This window comes from Eubalaena glacialis, chromosome 14, assembly GCF_028564815.1.
Source record: "Eubalaena glacialis isolate mEubGla1 chromosome 14, mEubGla1.1.hap2.+ XY, whole genome shotgun sequence".
NCBI classification, from domain to species: domain Eukaryota; kingdom Metazoa; phylum Chordata; class Mammalia; order Artiodactyla; family Balaenidae; genus Eubalaena; species Eubalaena glacialis.
In genome coordinates, this window is record NC_083729.1 from 64,930,580 (window position 1) to 64,948,074 (window position 17,495).

Genomic DNA, 17,495 nt, shown 5'->3' on the forward strand with positions numbered 1-17,495 from the left:
CTGAAATCTATGGGATGCAGCAAAAGCAGTTCTAAGAGGGAAGCTTATAGTGATACAGGCATACCTCAAGAAACAAGAAAGATCTCAAACAACCTAACCTACCATCAAAAGAGATTAGAAAAAGAAGAACAAACAGAGCCCCAAGTCAGAAGAAGGAAGGAAATAATAAAGATCAGAAAGAAAATAAATAAAATAGAGACCCACCCCCAAAAGAAGAAAGAAAGAAAGAAAGGAAGGAAGGAAGAGAGAAAGAAAGAAAGAATCAATGAAACCAAGAGCTGGTTTTGTGAAAAGATAAACAAAATTGATGAGCCTTTTAGCCAGCCTCATTAAGAAAAAAGAGAGAGAGAAACCAAATAAGAAATGAAAGACAAGAAATTACAACCAATATCACAGAAATACAATCATAAGAGAATACTAGGAACAGTTAAATGCCAACAAACTGGACAACCTAGAAGAAATGAATAAAATCCTAGAAACATACAATTTTCCAAGACTGAATCAGGAAGAAATAGATAATCTGAATAGACTGGTTACTAGTATTGAAATGGACTCAGTGGGTATTCCCTGGCAGTCCAGTGGTTAGGGCTCTGTGCTTATGTTGCAGGGCGCATGGGTTCGATCCCTGGTCAGGGAACTAAAATCCCACATGCTGCGTGGCATGGCCAAAGAAAAGAAGTGGAATCGGTAATCAAAAAACTCCCAAGAAACAAAAGTCCAGGACTGGATGGCTTCACAGGGGAATTCTACCAAACATATAAAGAAGAGTTAATATGTATCCTTCTCAAACTATTACAAAAAATTGAAGAGGAAGGAACACTCCCAAATTCATTCTGAGGCCAAAATTACCCTGATACCAAAATCAGACAAAAATACTACAAAAAAACCAATATTCCTAATGAATATAGATTCAAAAATCCTCAACATAATATTAGCAAATTGAATTCAACAATATATAAAAATGATCATGCACCATGATTAAGTGGGATTTATTGCATGGATATAAGAATGGCTCAACATCCACAAATCAATCAATGTGATACACCACATTAACAAAAGGAGGAATAAAAATCACATGATCATCTCCATAGATGCAGAAAAAGCATTTGATAAAATTCAACACCCATTCATGACAAAACTCTCAACAAAGGGAATAGATCACAATATAATAAAAACATTTTATGACAAACCAACAGCTAATATCATACTCAATGATGAAAAACCGAAAGCTTTTCCTCTAAAATGAGGAACAAGACAAGGATGCCCACTCTCACCATTTCTATTTAACATAGTATTAGAAATCCTAGCCACAGCAATCAGGCAAGAAAAAGAAATAAAAGGCATCCAAATTGTAAGGGAAGAAGTAAAACTGTCACTATTTGCAGATGACATGATACTATGTATAGAAAAACCTACAGTCTCCACCAAAAAAACTATTAGAACTAATAAATACATTCAGTAAAGTTGAAGGATACAAGATTAGTATACAGATCTGTTGTTTTTCTATACACTAATAATATCAGAAAGAGAAAGAAAGAAAGTCCCATTTACAATTGCATCAAAAAGAATAAAATACCTAGGAATAAACTTAACCAAGGAGGTGAAAGACCTGTACTCTGAAAACTATAAGAAATTGATGAAGGAAATTGAATATGATACAAATAAATGGAAAGATATCCCTGTTCATGAATTGGAAAAATTAATATTGTTAAAATGTCCATACTACCCAAAGCAACCTACAGATTTAATGCAATCCCTATCCTAATACCCATGACATTTTCCACAGAACTAGAACAACTAGTCCTAAAACTTGTATGGAACCACAGAGGACCCCTACTGAATAGGAGAAGATATTTGCAAGTGATATGTCTGATAAGGAGTTAATATCCAAAATATATAAGAGCTCATACAAGTCAATATCAAAAACACAAACCACCCAATTACAAAATGAGCAGAGGATCTGAGTAGATATTTTTCCAAAGCAAATATACAGATGGCCAGTAAGTATGGGAAGATGTGCTTAATATCACTAAGCAACAGGGAAATGCAAATCAAAACCACAATGAGATATGACCTCACACCTGTCAGAATGGCTATTGTCAAAAAGACAACAAGTAATAAATGTTGGCAAGGATGTTGAGAAAAGGGAACTCTAGTGCACTGTTGGTGGGAATGTAAATTGGTGCACCCACTATTGGTGCAGTCTGAAGTTTCCTAAAACAATTAAAAATAAAACTACCATATGATCCAGAAATTCCACTCCTGGGTGTATATCCGCAGAAAACAAAAACACTAATCCAAAATGATACATGCGTCCCAGTGTTCATAGCAGCATTATTTATGATAGCCAAGATATGGAAGCAACCCATTTGTCCTTCAACAGGCAAATGGATAAAGAAGATGCGATACACACACACACACACACACACACACACACACACAATGGAATATTATTCAGCCATAAAAAAGAATGAAAATTTGCCATTTGCAATAACATGGAAAGACCTGGAGGGTATTATATTTACTGAAGTAAGTCAGACAGAGAAAGACAAATACTGTATGTTCTCACTGGTATGTGGAATCTAAGAAATAAAACAAACCAGTGAATATAAAACAGAAATAGACTCATAGATACAGAGAACAAACTAGTGGTTACCAGTGGAGAGAAGGGTGGGGGAGGGGCAAGATTGAGGAAGATAATTAAGAGGTAAAAATAACTGGGTATAAAATAAATAAGGTACAAGGATGTAATGTACAGCATAAGGAATATACACAATATTTCATAATGACTTTAAATGGAGTGGGCTTCCCTGATGGCGCAGTGGTTAAGAATCCGCCTGCCAATGCAGGCGACACGGGTTTGAGACCTGGGCCGGGAAGATCTCACATGCCGTGGAGCAACTAAGCTCTTGCGTCACAACTACTGAGCCTGTGCTCTAGAGCCTGCAAGCCACAACTACTGAAGTCTGCACACCTAGAGCCCGTGCTCCACAACAAGAGAAGCCACCACAATGAGAAGCCTGTACACCACAATGAAGAGTAGCCCCCACTCGCCGCAACTAGAGAAAGCCCGCGAGCAGCAACAAAGACCCAACACAGTCTAAATAAATAAATAAATAAATAAATAAATAAATAAATCTATTAAAAAAAAAAAAACTTTAAATGGAATATAATCTTTAGAACTATCGAATCACTATGTGTACACCTGAAATTAATGTAACATTATAACTCAACTCTACCTCAATTTTTAAAAATTTATTTATTTTATTTATCTTTGGAAGCAACCAAAGAGGTCTTTGTTGGTCTGCGTTGGGTCTTTGTTGCTGCACACCAGCTTTCTCTAGTTGCGGCGAGCAGGGGCTACTCTTCATTGCGGTGCTCGGGCTTATTGCGGTGGCTTCTCTTGTTGTGGAGCATGGGCTCTAGGCACGCAGGCTTTAGAAATTGTGGCACGCGGGCTCAGTAGTTGTGGCTTGCCGGCTCTAGAGCGCAGGCTCAGTAGTTGTGCCGCACAGGCTTAGTTGCTCCGAGGCATGTGGGATCTCCCCAAACCAGGGCCCGAACCCATGTCCCCTGCATTGGCAGGCAGATTCTTAACCACTGCGCCGCCAAGGAAGTCCTCTCTCTCAATTTAAAAAAATAATTCCAGATGCTGGTGGTGGCAGCGCAGAGTGCCAGGCTCTTTTGTTTGGCTGAGGGAAGGGCGGTTGGCCAGCGCCTGCGGAACGCCGCTTCAGTGAGGGGCTAGACCGCGGTCAGCCGGCTTGTTGCTTTGCTGGTCCCCACTCCCCTGGCCGGCTGGACAAGACGCACCAGGAGCGCGGCACTGATTCCTCTCGGGTTCACGGGCACTGCTCTGAGCAGCGTCACCCTTTATACCAGAAAGCTGGCGGGCACCATGGGGAAAAGACAAAACAAGAAGAAAGTGGAGGAGGTGCTAGAAGAAGAGGAAGAAGAATATGTGGTGGAAAAAGTTCTCCACCGCCGAGTAGTAAAGGGCAAAGTGGAGTACCTCCTAAAGTGGAAGGGGTTCTCGGATGAGGACAACACATGGGAGCCAGAAGAAAACCTGGATTGCCCCGACCTCATTGCCGAGTTCCTGCAGTCACAGAAAACAGCACACGAGACAGATAAATCAGAGGGAGGCAAGCGCAAAGCTGATTCTGATTCGGAAGATAAGGGGGAGGAGAGCAAACCAAGAAGAAGAAAGAGAGTCAGAAAAGCCACAAGGCTTTGCTCGGGTTTGGAACCCGAGCGGATTATTGGAGCTACAGACTCCAGTGGAGAACTCATGTTCCTGATGAAGTGGAAAAACTCTGATGAGGCTGACCTGGTCCCTGCCAAGGAAGCCAAAGTCAACGTGCCCACAGGTTGTCATATCCTTCTATGAGGAAAGGCTGATGTGGCATTCCTACCCCTCGGAGGATGATGACAAAAAAGATGACAAGAATTAACTCCCCTGAATACCAGCCCCTGTCACATCTGACTGTGGGTTTCAAGTGGGGAAAGAAAGAGTTCTACTTGTCTTGACACCATAGAGGTGGCTTGAGAAGATGTCCTTTGAAGAGCCAGTATAGTTTCTGTGCCCTACAGTAGCCCAAGTGCTTTAAAGCTGTTCCATGCTGTATAGTTTGCACACCCATTCCGGTGGAGGGGAAGGAGGGTCAGTGTTTCAAGGCAACCCATTCTGAACCTTGCTGAGAAAAGCAAAGGGCTTTCTATGAAGGACAAAACTTGCAGAATGGGATGTGGGAGAGCAAAAGATACTATAGGTCTTCAAAGAGCATCTCCACAACCCACAGCCTTCTTCCCAATAGTGTTAACTCTGCATTTTTACAGCGTAGCATGTATGTAGTTTTTGAGTATTACTGGTGTATTATTTGGGGTGGGAGGGATGGGGTGGGAAAGAAGGGAGATGGGTTAGGGTCATTTTTGTTAAAATTTGGGGCCTGACTGGGGAAATGGTGAAACAAAGGAAAGAACAACTAATGATGATTTGGTTCTGTGTCCAGAATATTTCATCCTTTCAAAAAATGTCATTGGCAACCTAAATGAGGACTGTGAGAGACTGTTTAAAAGCTGTGAATGCCTGAAACTTAGAAGCCAAGGTGTTCCCTGCCTGAGCTTAATGCTGTTCCCAACAAAGCACTAAGCCAGTTAAGAAGTTACCAAAGCTGTCGTCTGTGGGATGGAAACTGGTTGAGGAGGAAAAGTCTTATTGGAGTGGATACGCAGGCAGGTCATTCTGTCTTAGAGGTGATAATTCTTGAAATTGACAAGAAGACCCTTTCTTTTCCAATTATGAAGTTATAAATATCAGCTTCTCCACCCAAGCCACTGGCTGAAGTATTTGGGGAAGGGCAGAGGGTGGTATAGGAGGTGGGAGAGTAGGGAAAGACAAGGGCCGGTGCTCTTAGGGTGGAAAACTCTTGGAGCCTCTGTTTTTTGAACTTTGAAACCATTGGTGGCAGGGTTCAGTCACTGACAGCACAAGTTCACTGAATCACTTCAAGAGCTGAATGATTTCAGAAGCCCTGGTCTCAGGAGAAGATTATATTTTCATACTGGGGCAGTGGCTCACTTTAAAACAAAACAAATTATTTTAATCCTAAGAATTAACTAAAACCCAAAACTCTGTCTTGAATCATGAGATCCATCAGTTCTGACATCGGCTAGACCTGCATCTAGAACTCCATTGTAAAACATTTTTAGGCATGTGTTAGGTTTCTGTGAAAATTTTGTTTAAATGTTAAGCTTCATACCAACACTGTCAGTTTTTGTCTTAATAAAACTATAGATTTATAATCAAAAAAAAAAATTCCAAGTGACTGTCTTTGGGAATTAGAACTGTGGGGTGTGCAGAAAGCTGAGATGGAGTTCTGTTGCTTTTTATTATAAGCTCTTACATGTGTTACTTGATTTTTAAATTATGATTATATATTATTTTTACTTTAAACATTTTAAAACAAATAATTTAATATGTGCTCTCACTTTATGTGATAATTGTATTCCCTGAAAATCCATGGTTAAATCTGTTTGTTCAAAATGAATCATGATATTCAGGAGACCTACAAAAAAAGAAGCTTTAAGACGGTGGTTCTCAAACTTAAGTGGGCATCAGAGTCATCTGTGGGGCTGATTAAAACCTGGATTGCTCAGCCCTACCCCAGAGTTTCTAAGTCAGCAGATCCGGGGTGGAGCCTGAGAGTCTGCATTTCCAGCAAGCTTCCAGTTGATGCTGCTGATGATGATCCAAGGACCACACTTTTTGAGAACCATGGTTTTAAGGAAATAGCTCCTAATTTATATTTTCTATTAAATTGAATCACCATACATGGAGTTTGCTTCACATGAGGTTTACATACATAACAATATCACATCTTTTCATTCAAACTGGGCATTGTGAACTGGTAAGCTTCGTGAGAACACACTGCTAGCTCCAATAGGTTGGTGATTTTTTGAAAATCACCTCCTCAGGCATAGCATGAGGAGTAAAGAGAAGCTGAGTAACAAATCCTCTTTCTCACAAAGACCACCTCCAACCACAAAAGGGAAAGGCCATGTGACCTAGGCTGGCCAATAAAACACTCCCTAGTCCCCAGTCAGAGATTGATTCAGAGATGACCCCATGGCCAAAGCTGGACCAATCAGAATTCTTCCCAGGACATTTCCACTTGAGCCATCCAAAAACACTGCCTTGTTCTGGCTCTTGCTCTGGTTCTGGCATTGTGAAGCTTATAAGCTTGAGGGGCTACTATCTCGCCTGCCCTGTGGAAGGATGCATCCAAAGAAAGTAGAGAAACAGTTCTGATAACACTGTAACTCCCTGAGTCAGTTAATTCTGACTGGCCTTCTCAGTTGTGTTGAGCTGATAAATTCACTTTACTTTTTCTCATGTTTGAGTTGGGTTTCTGACACTTGGAGTCAATAGTTCCTGAATAATACAAATGAAGTAAGAGTTTTCCAACATGTTTTAAAAATGTGTTTTTTCATATTTGAAGTTCTATGGATTTTTCAGATTGGAAATCAAGCAAAAATGAATACAAAATGACAATACAGATGCAAATAGAGATGAAAACTCTCCAGGGCTACAGAAGTATGGAGCTATAATGTAGCTCGTATTCAGGTAGATGCATAACTTTCAGTTCTGCACTAGCTGAGACCATTCCCTCCTCACCTCCTCTGTGCTGGGTCCTGCGCCCTCACAATTTGAGAGAAGCTCCCTTCCAGGAGTATGCAGAAGTAGAAGAACCCAGGCTTCCCCAGATTCATCTTCAAAGGGAGCCATCCATTTAAAACAACTCAAGCAGAGTGTTGACCAAATGGAAAGTGTTTAGATTAATTACTGCTCTGATTGGCAGCTACATGGCCCATCATAAAAATTCCCAATCATGACCTAAACTTTGAAACAGAAGCTCTATCTCCACCATTTCATATAATATATATTAATTGGCTGTCAAATATTTGTTTTCATAATCTCATTTAATCCTGACTAAAATTCAGTGAGGTGCATAATTTTGATCTCCACGTTATAGATGAGGAAATGGAGATTCAGAAAATTAAGTAATTTTTCCTGAGTCACAGAGCCAAGCATGGTGGAGCCAAGAATCATATTGGATTCTCTGCTTCTGGGACCCAAGGAAGGAAGGAAGACAGGGAGGGAGAGAGGGAGGGAGGGAGGAAGAAGAGCAAAGAAACAAGAGATAGAGGAGGTCTGGAAGAAGCCTTCCACTTCTGGATTCCAGACCCTGCCTTAGGTCCCAACCATAAGCCCTCCCAATGGCCTTATACTAAACCCCATTTTCTCTTCAGCTAGCTTCAGTTGATTTGAGTTACTTGCATCCAAAGAGTATTAACCAGTACAGCTATCCACCTCAATATGTTGCCAAAGGAATTGTGTTAGAACACAGCAGCCCCAGCATGTAGCAAATGAAAGAACTTGTAACAGCAGTTTTACCTATACCAGCCCCTCCACTGCCCAACTAGCTCACTATTATCCTCCCATCCATCTTTAGATCATAGATTGTCTTGGGGGATGAGCATGGCTTTACAGTGAGGGATCAGACCAAATTCTCTTCTGTCCCAAGTCACTTAAGGGCCCCATTCCACTTTACTGCCCCTGCCACCAGTGTGAAATCACATCTGGGAACCCTGCGATTCCAAACCCTACTGACAAAAATCAATGCCTTAAGCCTGTAAGGCTAAGGACAAGAGTGCCACACCAGTGAACACTCAGGGCCCCTGCACAAGTAGCCTTCATGTCCACTGCAGCAAGGAGGTGGTGATACAGCCAGTCTTATGGGCAGACAGTGTGTTTTGACCATCAAAACCCTGGTAATTGAATCACCTGCCATTTAAACACTCCCCCCACCCCACCCCCACCCCAACCTCCCTTCCACAAGGGCACATCAATTCAGTCCAACAAATTCACTTTGTTCCAGATATTTGCACTAGACACTGCAAACAAAGAGAACAAAATAGTTTATTAGGGAAGAAGGGCAAAATATGGTAAAAAAATCCTTCAGGTTAGACATTCATATCTCTGGAAAAAAAACTAGAAAAAAAGTTGTGCCACATTCATCAAAAGTCAGCCTTTTGGGAGATTTTCCTCCCACCCCATCTTTTAAGCCATTTGACCTTATTATACTATCTAAGAACATGGGACTAGCCCAACATGGTATCCAGTGAACTCCTCTGATAGCCCAAAGTATTTGAGAAAAGGACCTCCCCAAGGGCTCCTCTGGGTTTATTTTGTGAACTGAATTGACAAGAATGACATGGGGTCATACTGGGCTTTAAAAAAACTAAGCTAGAAGCCAGAGAAAGGCCACCTTCACAACCAATAGTTTATCCATTGCCTCTGGGCTTAGCAGACCCCTAAAATGCATGCCCCAGGAGAGGAAAGAAAAACAAGCAAACAAAATATCCCTAAGCAAACTTTCAGTAACAAAACCAGGTACCATATCCAAAACCTAACAACAGAAATGTCTAATAAAAGGAGGCTAGCCATTATTCAGTTTCAATTCTGAGATGTTACATTAACAGATATAATCTATTTTCCCGTAGTTTTCCCGGGAAGAGGCAAGTCTCAGGGGTTTTGCATACTTCATAAATACTTCAGTCAGTCTTGTAACTTTGGCAAAGACAATAGAAACTTATTTGCCTGGAAGAAAGAGTCTCAGTTCCATCAGATGAGAACAAAAGAGAACTCACCAGGGTGTCAGAGAGAATGAGTCTCCTGTCATTTCTGTTCATTTGGTGTGAGTTCCAAACCAATGAACTCAAGGCACCAAGATGACACACTATAATTTTTTTAAGGAAAGGCAAATATTCAATGCTCATTTGGAGGATTTACTCAGCTTTCATGCTATTCTCCTTCTCAGTGTGTGTAAAGCTCACTCTTAAATACTCTGTGCTCATACTGTAAAGCACATTTTCCCTTATCTGCATAGCTTTGTCTACTATCTCTGATGCTCCAAGCTGCAAACTTACCTTCAAGCTCTAAGCGTTGGAAACCACAATCCAAATCTCAGGGAGGCCAGAACCACTCGTTCTGTTGCTCTTGGTTGGTGAGAAGGACTCTGTGATTTCCAGGCTGAACAGTATTTGGGGCATTGGAGATTGACTTGTGGGCTCAGTGGCGGCCAGCCATGTGACCAGGATGGGGGAAGGGACACTCCTGCAGTGTGAGGGACTGATGCCTGGTTGGCTGACAGACCAGGGTAGGGCAGGTTCTGAACAGAGCTGCCCAGGATCATAGCAGACATCTTTAAGTTTCTTCTTAGATTTTAACTTGGTGATTTTACATGGCAGTGTTGTTTCAGCCTGGATTTTGAAATGCTGGTTTATCTCCCTGCATGGTTTCTATCCCAGATCCTTTTGAATTCTGTCTTAGAGGGCTCTTAGAGGTAGAGGTCTAAGGGACCTTAGAGATGATCCAGTCCTGCCCCGGGGCCACCCATTTTATAGGCAGTTAGCAGCACTTCTAGGAGCCTGCAGAGGCCTGGGTGTGGAATGCATGCTGGAGTGACCAGGACTGGCTGGCACCAACATTACAGCTCACTTGAATATCTTCAACCATTAGGTCATTAGAGCTTTGAGGACTGCTGAGATGCCAGTTAAATGGATCTTGTCACACTTCAGGTACCTAAATCTGCAGCTATCAGATTAGGGCATGGCTTAGAAATTACAGCGATTTGTACTTGTGGTCAATGAGTTTTTGTATAGACATGTGTACTTATGTTTATGTATCTCTATCACAATCTTCATAAAGTACTCCAAGATGATCTTTTTGGGATCAGGGGATGTCATGAGCTGGGGAGATCTTTGATCTCAAAGATCTTGAAGACTTCTGGAGACCAGAGCTGTATGGGTAACCTTCTAGTTCACATCTGCCACTCCACCCAAATGGTTTGTGCTGGCTGCCTGCTAAAAAAATGGGGGAGGTGGTGATAAGAACGGAGGAAATGGTAGAGGTGGAAGTGATAGGTGGAATGGTAGAAGTGGCAATATGGTAGCTGGACATAAATGGAGGTGTTGGAGGTATGGATGGACGTAGTGGAGGTGGAGGTGGTGGACGTATAGATGGAGGTGGAAAAGATGTAGATGGAGGTGGTGGAGGCAGTGGTGGTGATGGAGGAATGGTTGAGAAGACCTCCTAAATGACGGAGTAGGAGATTATTTTTACTATTATGCTGATGACCCTGGATGAATCTGACTTTCTGTGATTAGAAGTGTGAAATGGCGAAGCCTTGTCATTAGGAATCTGGAGAACCTTATTCTGTCCCCAAAGCTGTGTGACCTTGAGATAATACTTCACCTCTTTGGGCTTCAGTATCCTTGAAGCAGAATTGGCACTTAATAAATGGTGGCTTGTTTAGGGGAATTCATCTTTCTCCCTCCAAGCACTTTACTCTTCCCTACAAAGTAGGAGCTTCTGTCCTTTCTGGAGCTTTGAGAAAAGTACTCTCCACTCACCTCTCTTACTTACTCCTGCTTAGTGGATGAGGAGTGGCTCATGTGCTTGATGAATTTGGGAGAATAAAATGGGCACGTGCCAGGACTCAGATGCTTCTGAGAACTGCCTGCACCAGAGAAGGCCCAAGCTGCCCTCCTCTCCTCCTCTCTTCGCAGTAAACTTCCCAGGGCAGGTTCTTGTCCTGCAGGTACAGAGTCTTCCAGTGCTGGAAAGATAAGTTTGGTTCTTGGGAAAGAGTTAGGAAGCCTGATTGTGGTTGTACTTTCTAAACCATATTCTCCAATCAGCTTTATCTGTTATGAAGTTATTTTAATCTCTAGCGGTTTGACCCCTGTATCTTATTTCTCATTTGATTCCAAGCATAGAGAGAAAGACTGGGAACAAGGATCACTCTCAAATTCCAATGCTGGTGAATTAATGAGACAGCCAGCATGGAGTTGATTGGACTAAACGGTCTCTAAGTTTCCTTCAAGCTCTAACATCCTGTGATTCTATGAGTCTATTTCTCTGGAAAAAAACCAAACTCTTAGCAAACAACTTCTTAATCTCTGACTCTCCTCCTTCCTGCTTCTCAATACAAAGAAGACCTCAAATCTTCAAACATCTTCCTCTCCTCCCCTCTCCACCAGCCCCTCGTGGCTTCATTTACTCCCTGTTCTGGTCTGGACCCCATGATGAATCCCTTCACTCCTCCCTCAGTGATACCATAACCTCTGGCTCCTGCCCTGCCAATCTTGTATTCTAGATCAGCCCACCCATTAACCTTCTCCAGCACTGAACTCCCTTTCATCTCTGAAGAAAGCCTGTCTGCAGGGGGAGAGAACAAAGCCAATACACAGAGTGGCAGAGGGGTGTGTGTGTGTGTGGGGGGGGTGTGTGCGTGGGTGTGTGTGAGAGGGAGAGACAGACAGACAGACAGGATGGGGAGGGGGAGGGAGACCTAGCCCCATGATGCCTGTGGCCAACACCATCCCTGCCCTTCTCCATGATTGAGTTTTGTGAGCCAAAAACTGTTAAGAGAAGATCTGGCCATCCCCTTTCTCTCCTCTCCCTTCCCGCTGGCCTCTCTCCATGTTACTTCCAAGGAGACTGGTTCACCCAGCTGGCTTTAAGCTCTGGGATAAATTGGAGGCTTTCAGTCCTTCCTTATCACCAGAGTGGTAACAGTGGAGATCCACACTTAGGGGAAAGGGAAAAGTTGGACCCAGTGGTTCTCAGTTAGAGGTATCCCTCACCCAGGAGACATTTGGCAATATCTGGAGACATTTTTGGTTGTCACACTGAGAGGAGAGTACTTCTGGCCTCTAGCGGGTAGAGGCCAGGGATGCTGCTAACATCCTACATGAGACACCCCCCACAACAAAGAATTAGCCGGCCCCAACTGGCAATGGTGCTGAGTTTGAGAAGTCCTGGATTAGACAGCTCAGCCCCCTCTGGTCTAGGCTCTAGGCTGTCTCTAACCCAGGCCAAAAGAGCATTCTACATGGGCCCATCTTGGTCTGGGCTCTACAAGGAAGAAGGAGGGGCAAAGATTCTTAGTAATTTGCAGTTTCTGACCTCTGTGCTTCCATTTCCTTTAGAGACCTGGTGGAGAGAGGTGGCTACTCACAGGGACAGATCCTCTTCCATCTCCTGGCCAGATGCCATCTGAACTCCACATGAGTTTAACATATGGCAGGGTTTAAGCAGGTTTGACACAGGGTCCTGGCATGGGGGGCATAGTATGAAGAGAGAACAAGCCTCCTACCGTGGAGAGGTCTGCAAGGTTCAGGTCCTTGTGTTGGTGGGAATAAGGACACATTTCAAGGCCCCAGCAGGCCTATCTAGAACTTTTATCCATAAGATATTCTCCATGAGCTGGGCAAGAGTCACTCCAGTATGTATATTATTTGGCTCTCAGATTGTTTGTGCCAAGCTTTGGCAGGTGGTACAAGACTGGCTGCCCCAGATTCTTGTCACCTTTAGCTGCTTTTGAACTGTATCCAGGGTCAAGGAGGGAACATACTGTGATGGTGTCAAGTCTGCACAGGAGGGGAAAAAAAAGATGGTATCTTAAAGGGAAGCTGAGATACCCAAAAGGCCAGGCTCAGGTTAGGTAGTGGCTGGGTCCTGGCCTTGCACATCTCCATCTACCCCCTGATCACTGCTGTGGCCTGTGGCCAGCAACATCAGAGACCTTAGCTCACTCTCCACCAGCCACACTGCATGTCCTGCTGTTCCTCTAACACCCCAAGCTCATTCCTACTTGGAACCTTTGCACTTACTGTTTCCCTAACCTTCAGCATGACTTGCTCCCTTGTGTATTCAGCTCTCTGACCAAATGCCATCTACCCAAGAGGGGTCTCCCTGACCAGCCCATCTAAAATGCCCCTCTCTAGTCCTTAATTCTGCCTTCCTTGTCTATATGACGTTTCTACCCAAAATCATATTTTGTGTTTGTTTATTCATTTATTGTCTGTTCCTTTAATATGGCAGGGATTTTGTCTTGTTCATGGATTTATCCCTGATGTCTAGAATAGAGGCTCATAAATGGTTGGGTTCAAATCCTGGCTCCACTAACTGTGGGATCTTGGGCAACTTATCTATCGTTTTTTTCCTTCATATTCCTCTGAAAATGAAGCTGAAAAATGAGAATAAGAATTATATCTGCCTCAAGGGTTGTTATGAGAACTGATTGAATCAATGTATATAAAATCTTAGGTCAGGGCTTCCCTGGTGGCGCAGTGGTTAAGAATCCGCCTGCCAATGCAAGGGACATGGGTTCGAGCCCTGGTCCAGGAAGATCCCACATGCTGCAGAGCAACTAAGCCCGTGCGCCACAACTACTGAGCCTGCACGCTAGAGCCTGCGAGCCACAACTACTGAAGCCCGTGCACCTAGAGCCCGTGCTCGGCAACAAGAGAAGCCACCACAATGGGAAGCCCACGCACCGCAACGAAGAGTAGCCCCGCTCTCCGCAACTAGAGAAAGTCCGCACGCAGCAACGAAGACCCAACGCAGGCAAAAATAAATAAATTTAATTAATTAATTAATTAAAAAAAAAAACTTAGGTCAATGTCTGGGCCACAGGAAATAATTAGTATTAACTATGAATATTATTATAATTATTATACTCCCAGGAAGCTCACGACCTGTGTATTCTGAGGAGTGGGGAGTGGCATTCCTGGCAGCTTGCAGGAATGAAGCAGTCATTGTTACTTCTCCAGGAACAAAGATCCCCCTGCAGGCTCTCAACCAGTCCTTCTCTCTCCTCTGCACCTGCTCTCTGTTGCCCTCTGGAGGTCCTGGTTGGACACTGGCGAAAGCTAACCGTGTTAGGGACTCTGCGGATGATGTATTTCCTAGGGAAGAATGAGGCTTTACTGGATGGCAGCCCCCTTACTTAAGTTTGGCCCTTGACAAAACTGCCAGTGGAGCCATCATTTGGCAAACATGATTGGAAATCATTGAGACCACAGAAGAACTGTGGGTACCTAGGAATTCATCTCTCAGACCCCAAGAGGGACCCAGAGAACGGCCACCCCTCCCCTCCCCCAGGCTGCACTTCCTGAGCCAGGGGACAATGCTCTGGCCACCTGGGCCAACCTGAGACACCCTGTAAAGCCACTCCTCAGATGAGCCAATGCCTCCTCCAGCCTGATATTTTCTTTGCCTCCTTTTCTTTCCCCCAAATAGCCAGACTATTCCATGTTTTGCCTCAGGGAGCATGTATGAAAGCAGGAAGCAGAGACAAAATGAGCCTCTTCCCTTAGAGGAAGAGAAAAGACTCCTGGCTAACCTAGACTGAAGTGTAGGAGAGGATGTTCATGAGAAAGATCAAGGCTGTCCCCTGCCCCTCATTCAAGGCTGCATGGAAACATGGAGGGGGACTCTGAGCTGCGCAATGACCTGCAGGCACCAGTGAGCAAGGACTATATGGAACAAGAACAAATGACATCAAGTGTAGGGACCTATGTAGGTCCCTAAGAGTCTAGAACCCTGCAGTGCACCCCACTCCAACCCCAAAATGGAAACCATGAGGGACACTCAGAACAGACAGGGATTAAATGTCAACACCTTTTAAAAATGAGGGTTCAAAATATAGATGGAGAGTTTTAGAAACTCATGTTTCTTACAACCTTGAGTGCAGGGACCAAAACTGGTATTCCAAAGGATAGATTTTTAAAGAAAATAGTGTCAGGGAAATGCACTATTTCAAAAATGACACTTAGAGGAGAAGTCTGGGCAGCAGACAAAGGCAGAAATCTAATCATTTGTTGGACTCAGCACATTTATCTCTGCTCTGAAATCAAATGTGATTGTCCCTTAATACTGGGGTTGAACTTGCAGCCCAGGTTGCCTTGGACAATCACCAGGTGCCCTGTTGTCTTGGCTTCATTATCAGCAGTTCCCTCTTTCATTCTCAAAAGGCATGCAGTCTGGGCAGTAAGTTATATGGTTACTCTGCTCAAGATTTTTAAATGAGTGATCCCATGGGCTGACCAACTCTGAGTGAGGTGCTATGAAATAGAAAGGAAGGATTTCCAGGCAGGGGTGGCTGGAGTCTGTGGCACAATGAAGCTCTGGAGGGGCTAAGAATCTCACCCGGACAGGAAAGGAAGGGGCACGTGTTACATGATGAGAGGAGTTGTGGTGAGGTTGAAGGTCAGGTGCTGTGTGGAGTTGAGAGGACAGTGGTGGGGGTCAGAGTGGGATGTTTGAACTTAATATTTCAGACATGGAGTAGCGCAGGGTAATGGCATGGTCTGAGTTATGACCACGGGAGCAGGTAGGAGAAATGGAACCTGATTGCATTTGGGGATAGGAATTGGGCAACTAACAAGAGACGTGGAAGCAGGACTGGCTACTCTATACCTTTTTGCTCCTATTGAATTTTGAATCTTGTTACTATATTACCTTTTCAAAAATAAATAAATAAAATTAAAATATAAAGGAATCCAGGATTCTAGGTTAACAGTGGAATCATTTTATCAAGTTTTTAAAGCCCCACTAGTAAAACAAGTTGCCTTTAAACATTTGAAAAGATGCTCAACCTTACTCACTTAAAAAAAAGAAAAATAGGTAAATTAGAGCCACAATGAAATATTATTTTTCACCTTCAGATTGGCAAATATCAAAAGGTTTCACAACAGCAAGAGTGGAAGGAAATGGGCCCTCTTCCACACAGCAGTTGGACAGATGGCAGATGGGTACAGGTTCTACGGCACCACTTCAGCAATATTCATAACACCTGAAAATGCACATACCTTTGGGTAGCAGCTATTCCTGTGTAGAAAGTTATCTTACAGATACACTCCCACCTGTGGACAAAGACACATATGTGGTCTGAGGCAGTTACTCACCTTCCTGCACTTATGTCAGAGGGTTATCACGGGAATTAATTGATATAACGCATGGAAAGGATGTTAAAGAGAGCCTGGCACATAGTAAGTGCTCAGTAAATGCCGGCTGTTATTATTACAGCATTGTTCATGACAGCAAAACATTGGAAAAAACATGAATGTCTATCAATAGGGGACTGATAAAATAAGTTTTGTCTTTCATTGAAAAATCACAAAGATTTTAAATACAATGAGGATATTCTTTAAACAGTGCTATGGAATGACCTTTTAGAAATGTTGTTAAATGGGAAAAAAAACAAAGTGTAGAGGAATGCTTGTGGTTTGTCACCATTTGTGTGTGGGGTGTGCCTATAGGTGCACAGTCTCTCCAGGGATGAAGTCACAAGAAACTGGTAACAGTGATGATTCCTGGGAGGGAAAGTGAGAGGCAGGAGCTCAAGGGCTACTGTATAACCTCTTGTACCTTTTATATTGTCCATCATAGGGATGTATTCTCTAGTCAAAAACAATTAAACAAATTGGGGTATATGTCCAAAAAGTTGAAAGCAGGGACTCAAATAGATACTTGTATGCCATTGTTTGTAGCAGCATTATTCACAGCAACCAAAATGTGGAGACAACCCAAACGTTTATTGATAGGTGAATGTATAAACAAAGTGTGGCTTACCCATACAATGGAATACTATTCAGCCTTAAAAAGGAAGGAGAGTCTGACACATGCTAAAACATGGATGAAACTTGAAGACATTAAGCTAAGTGAAATCAGCCAGTCACAAAAGGACAAATACTTGTATGATTCCACTTATATGAGATACCTAGAATAGCCAAATTCGTAGAAACAGAAAGCAGAATGGTGATTACCTGAGGCTAGAAGGAAGGAGAAATGGGGAGTTAGTATTTAATGGGTACAGAGTTTCTGCTGGAGATGATGAAAAAGTTCTGGAGATGGATGGTGGTAATGATTGTGCAACAAAGTGAATTTACTTAACGCCACTGAATTGTACACTCAAAAATGGTTAAAGTGGTAAACTTTATATTAGGTACATTTTCTCACAAAAAACAATTAAATAATTTTAATAATAAAAATAGTCATTTTTAAAATTTTGATCGGAGTTATGTTAAATGCAGAGATTAATTATGAGGAGCTGTATTGAATGAGCCACAACAAAGAATGG

General features: G+C 42.9%; 1 protein-coding gene across 1 annotated transcript; it reads left to right on the plus strand.

Moving 5' to 3' along the window:
• The first annotated feature begins 3,852 nt into the window (after positions 1-3,852).
• LOC133105329 (chromobox protein homolog 1-like) lies at positions 3,853-4,426 on the plus strand. Its single transcript, XM_061211321.1, has one exon. It carries the CDS (start codon positions 3,899-3,901, stop codon positions 4,388-4,390), a length of 492 nt encoding a protein of 163 aa, XP_061067304.1. The 5' UTR covers positions 3,853-3,898; the 3' UTR covers positions 4,391-4,426.
• Positions 4,427-17,495: the final 13,069 nt, after the last annotated feature.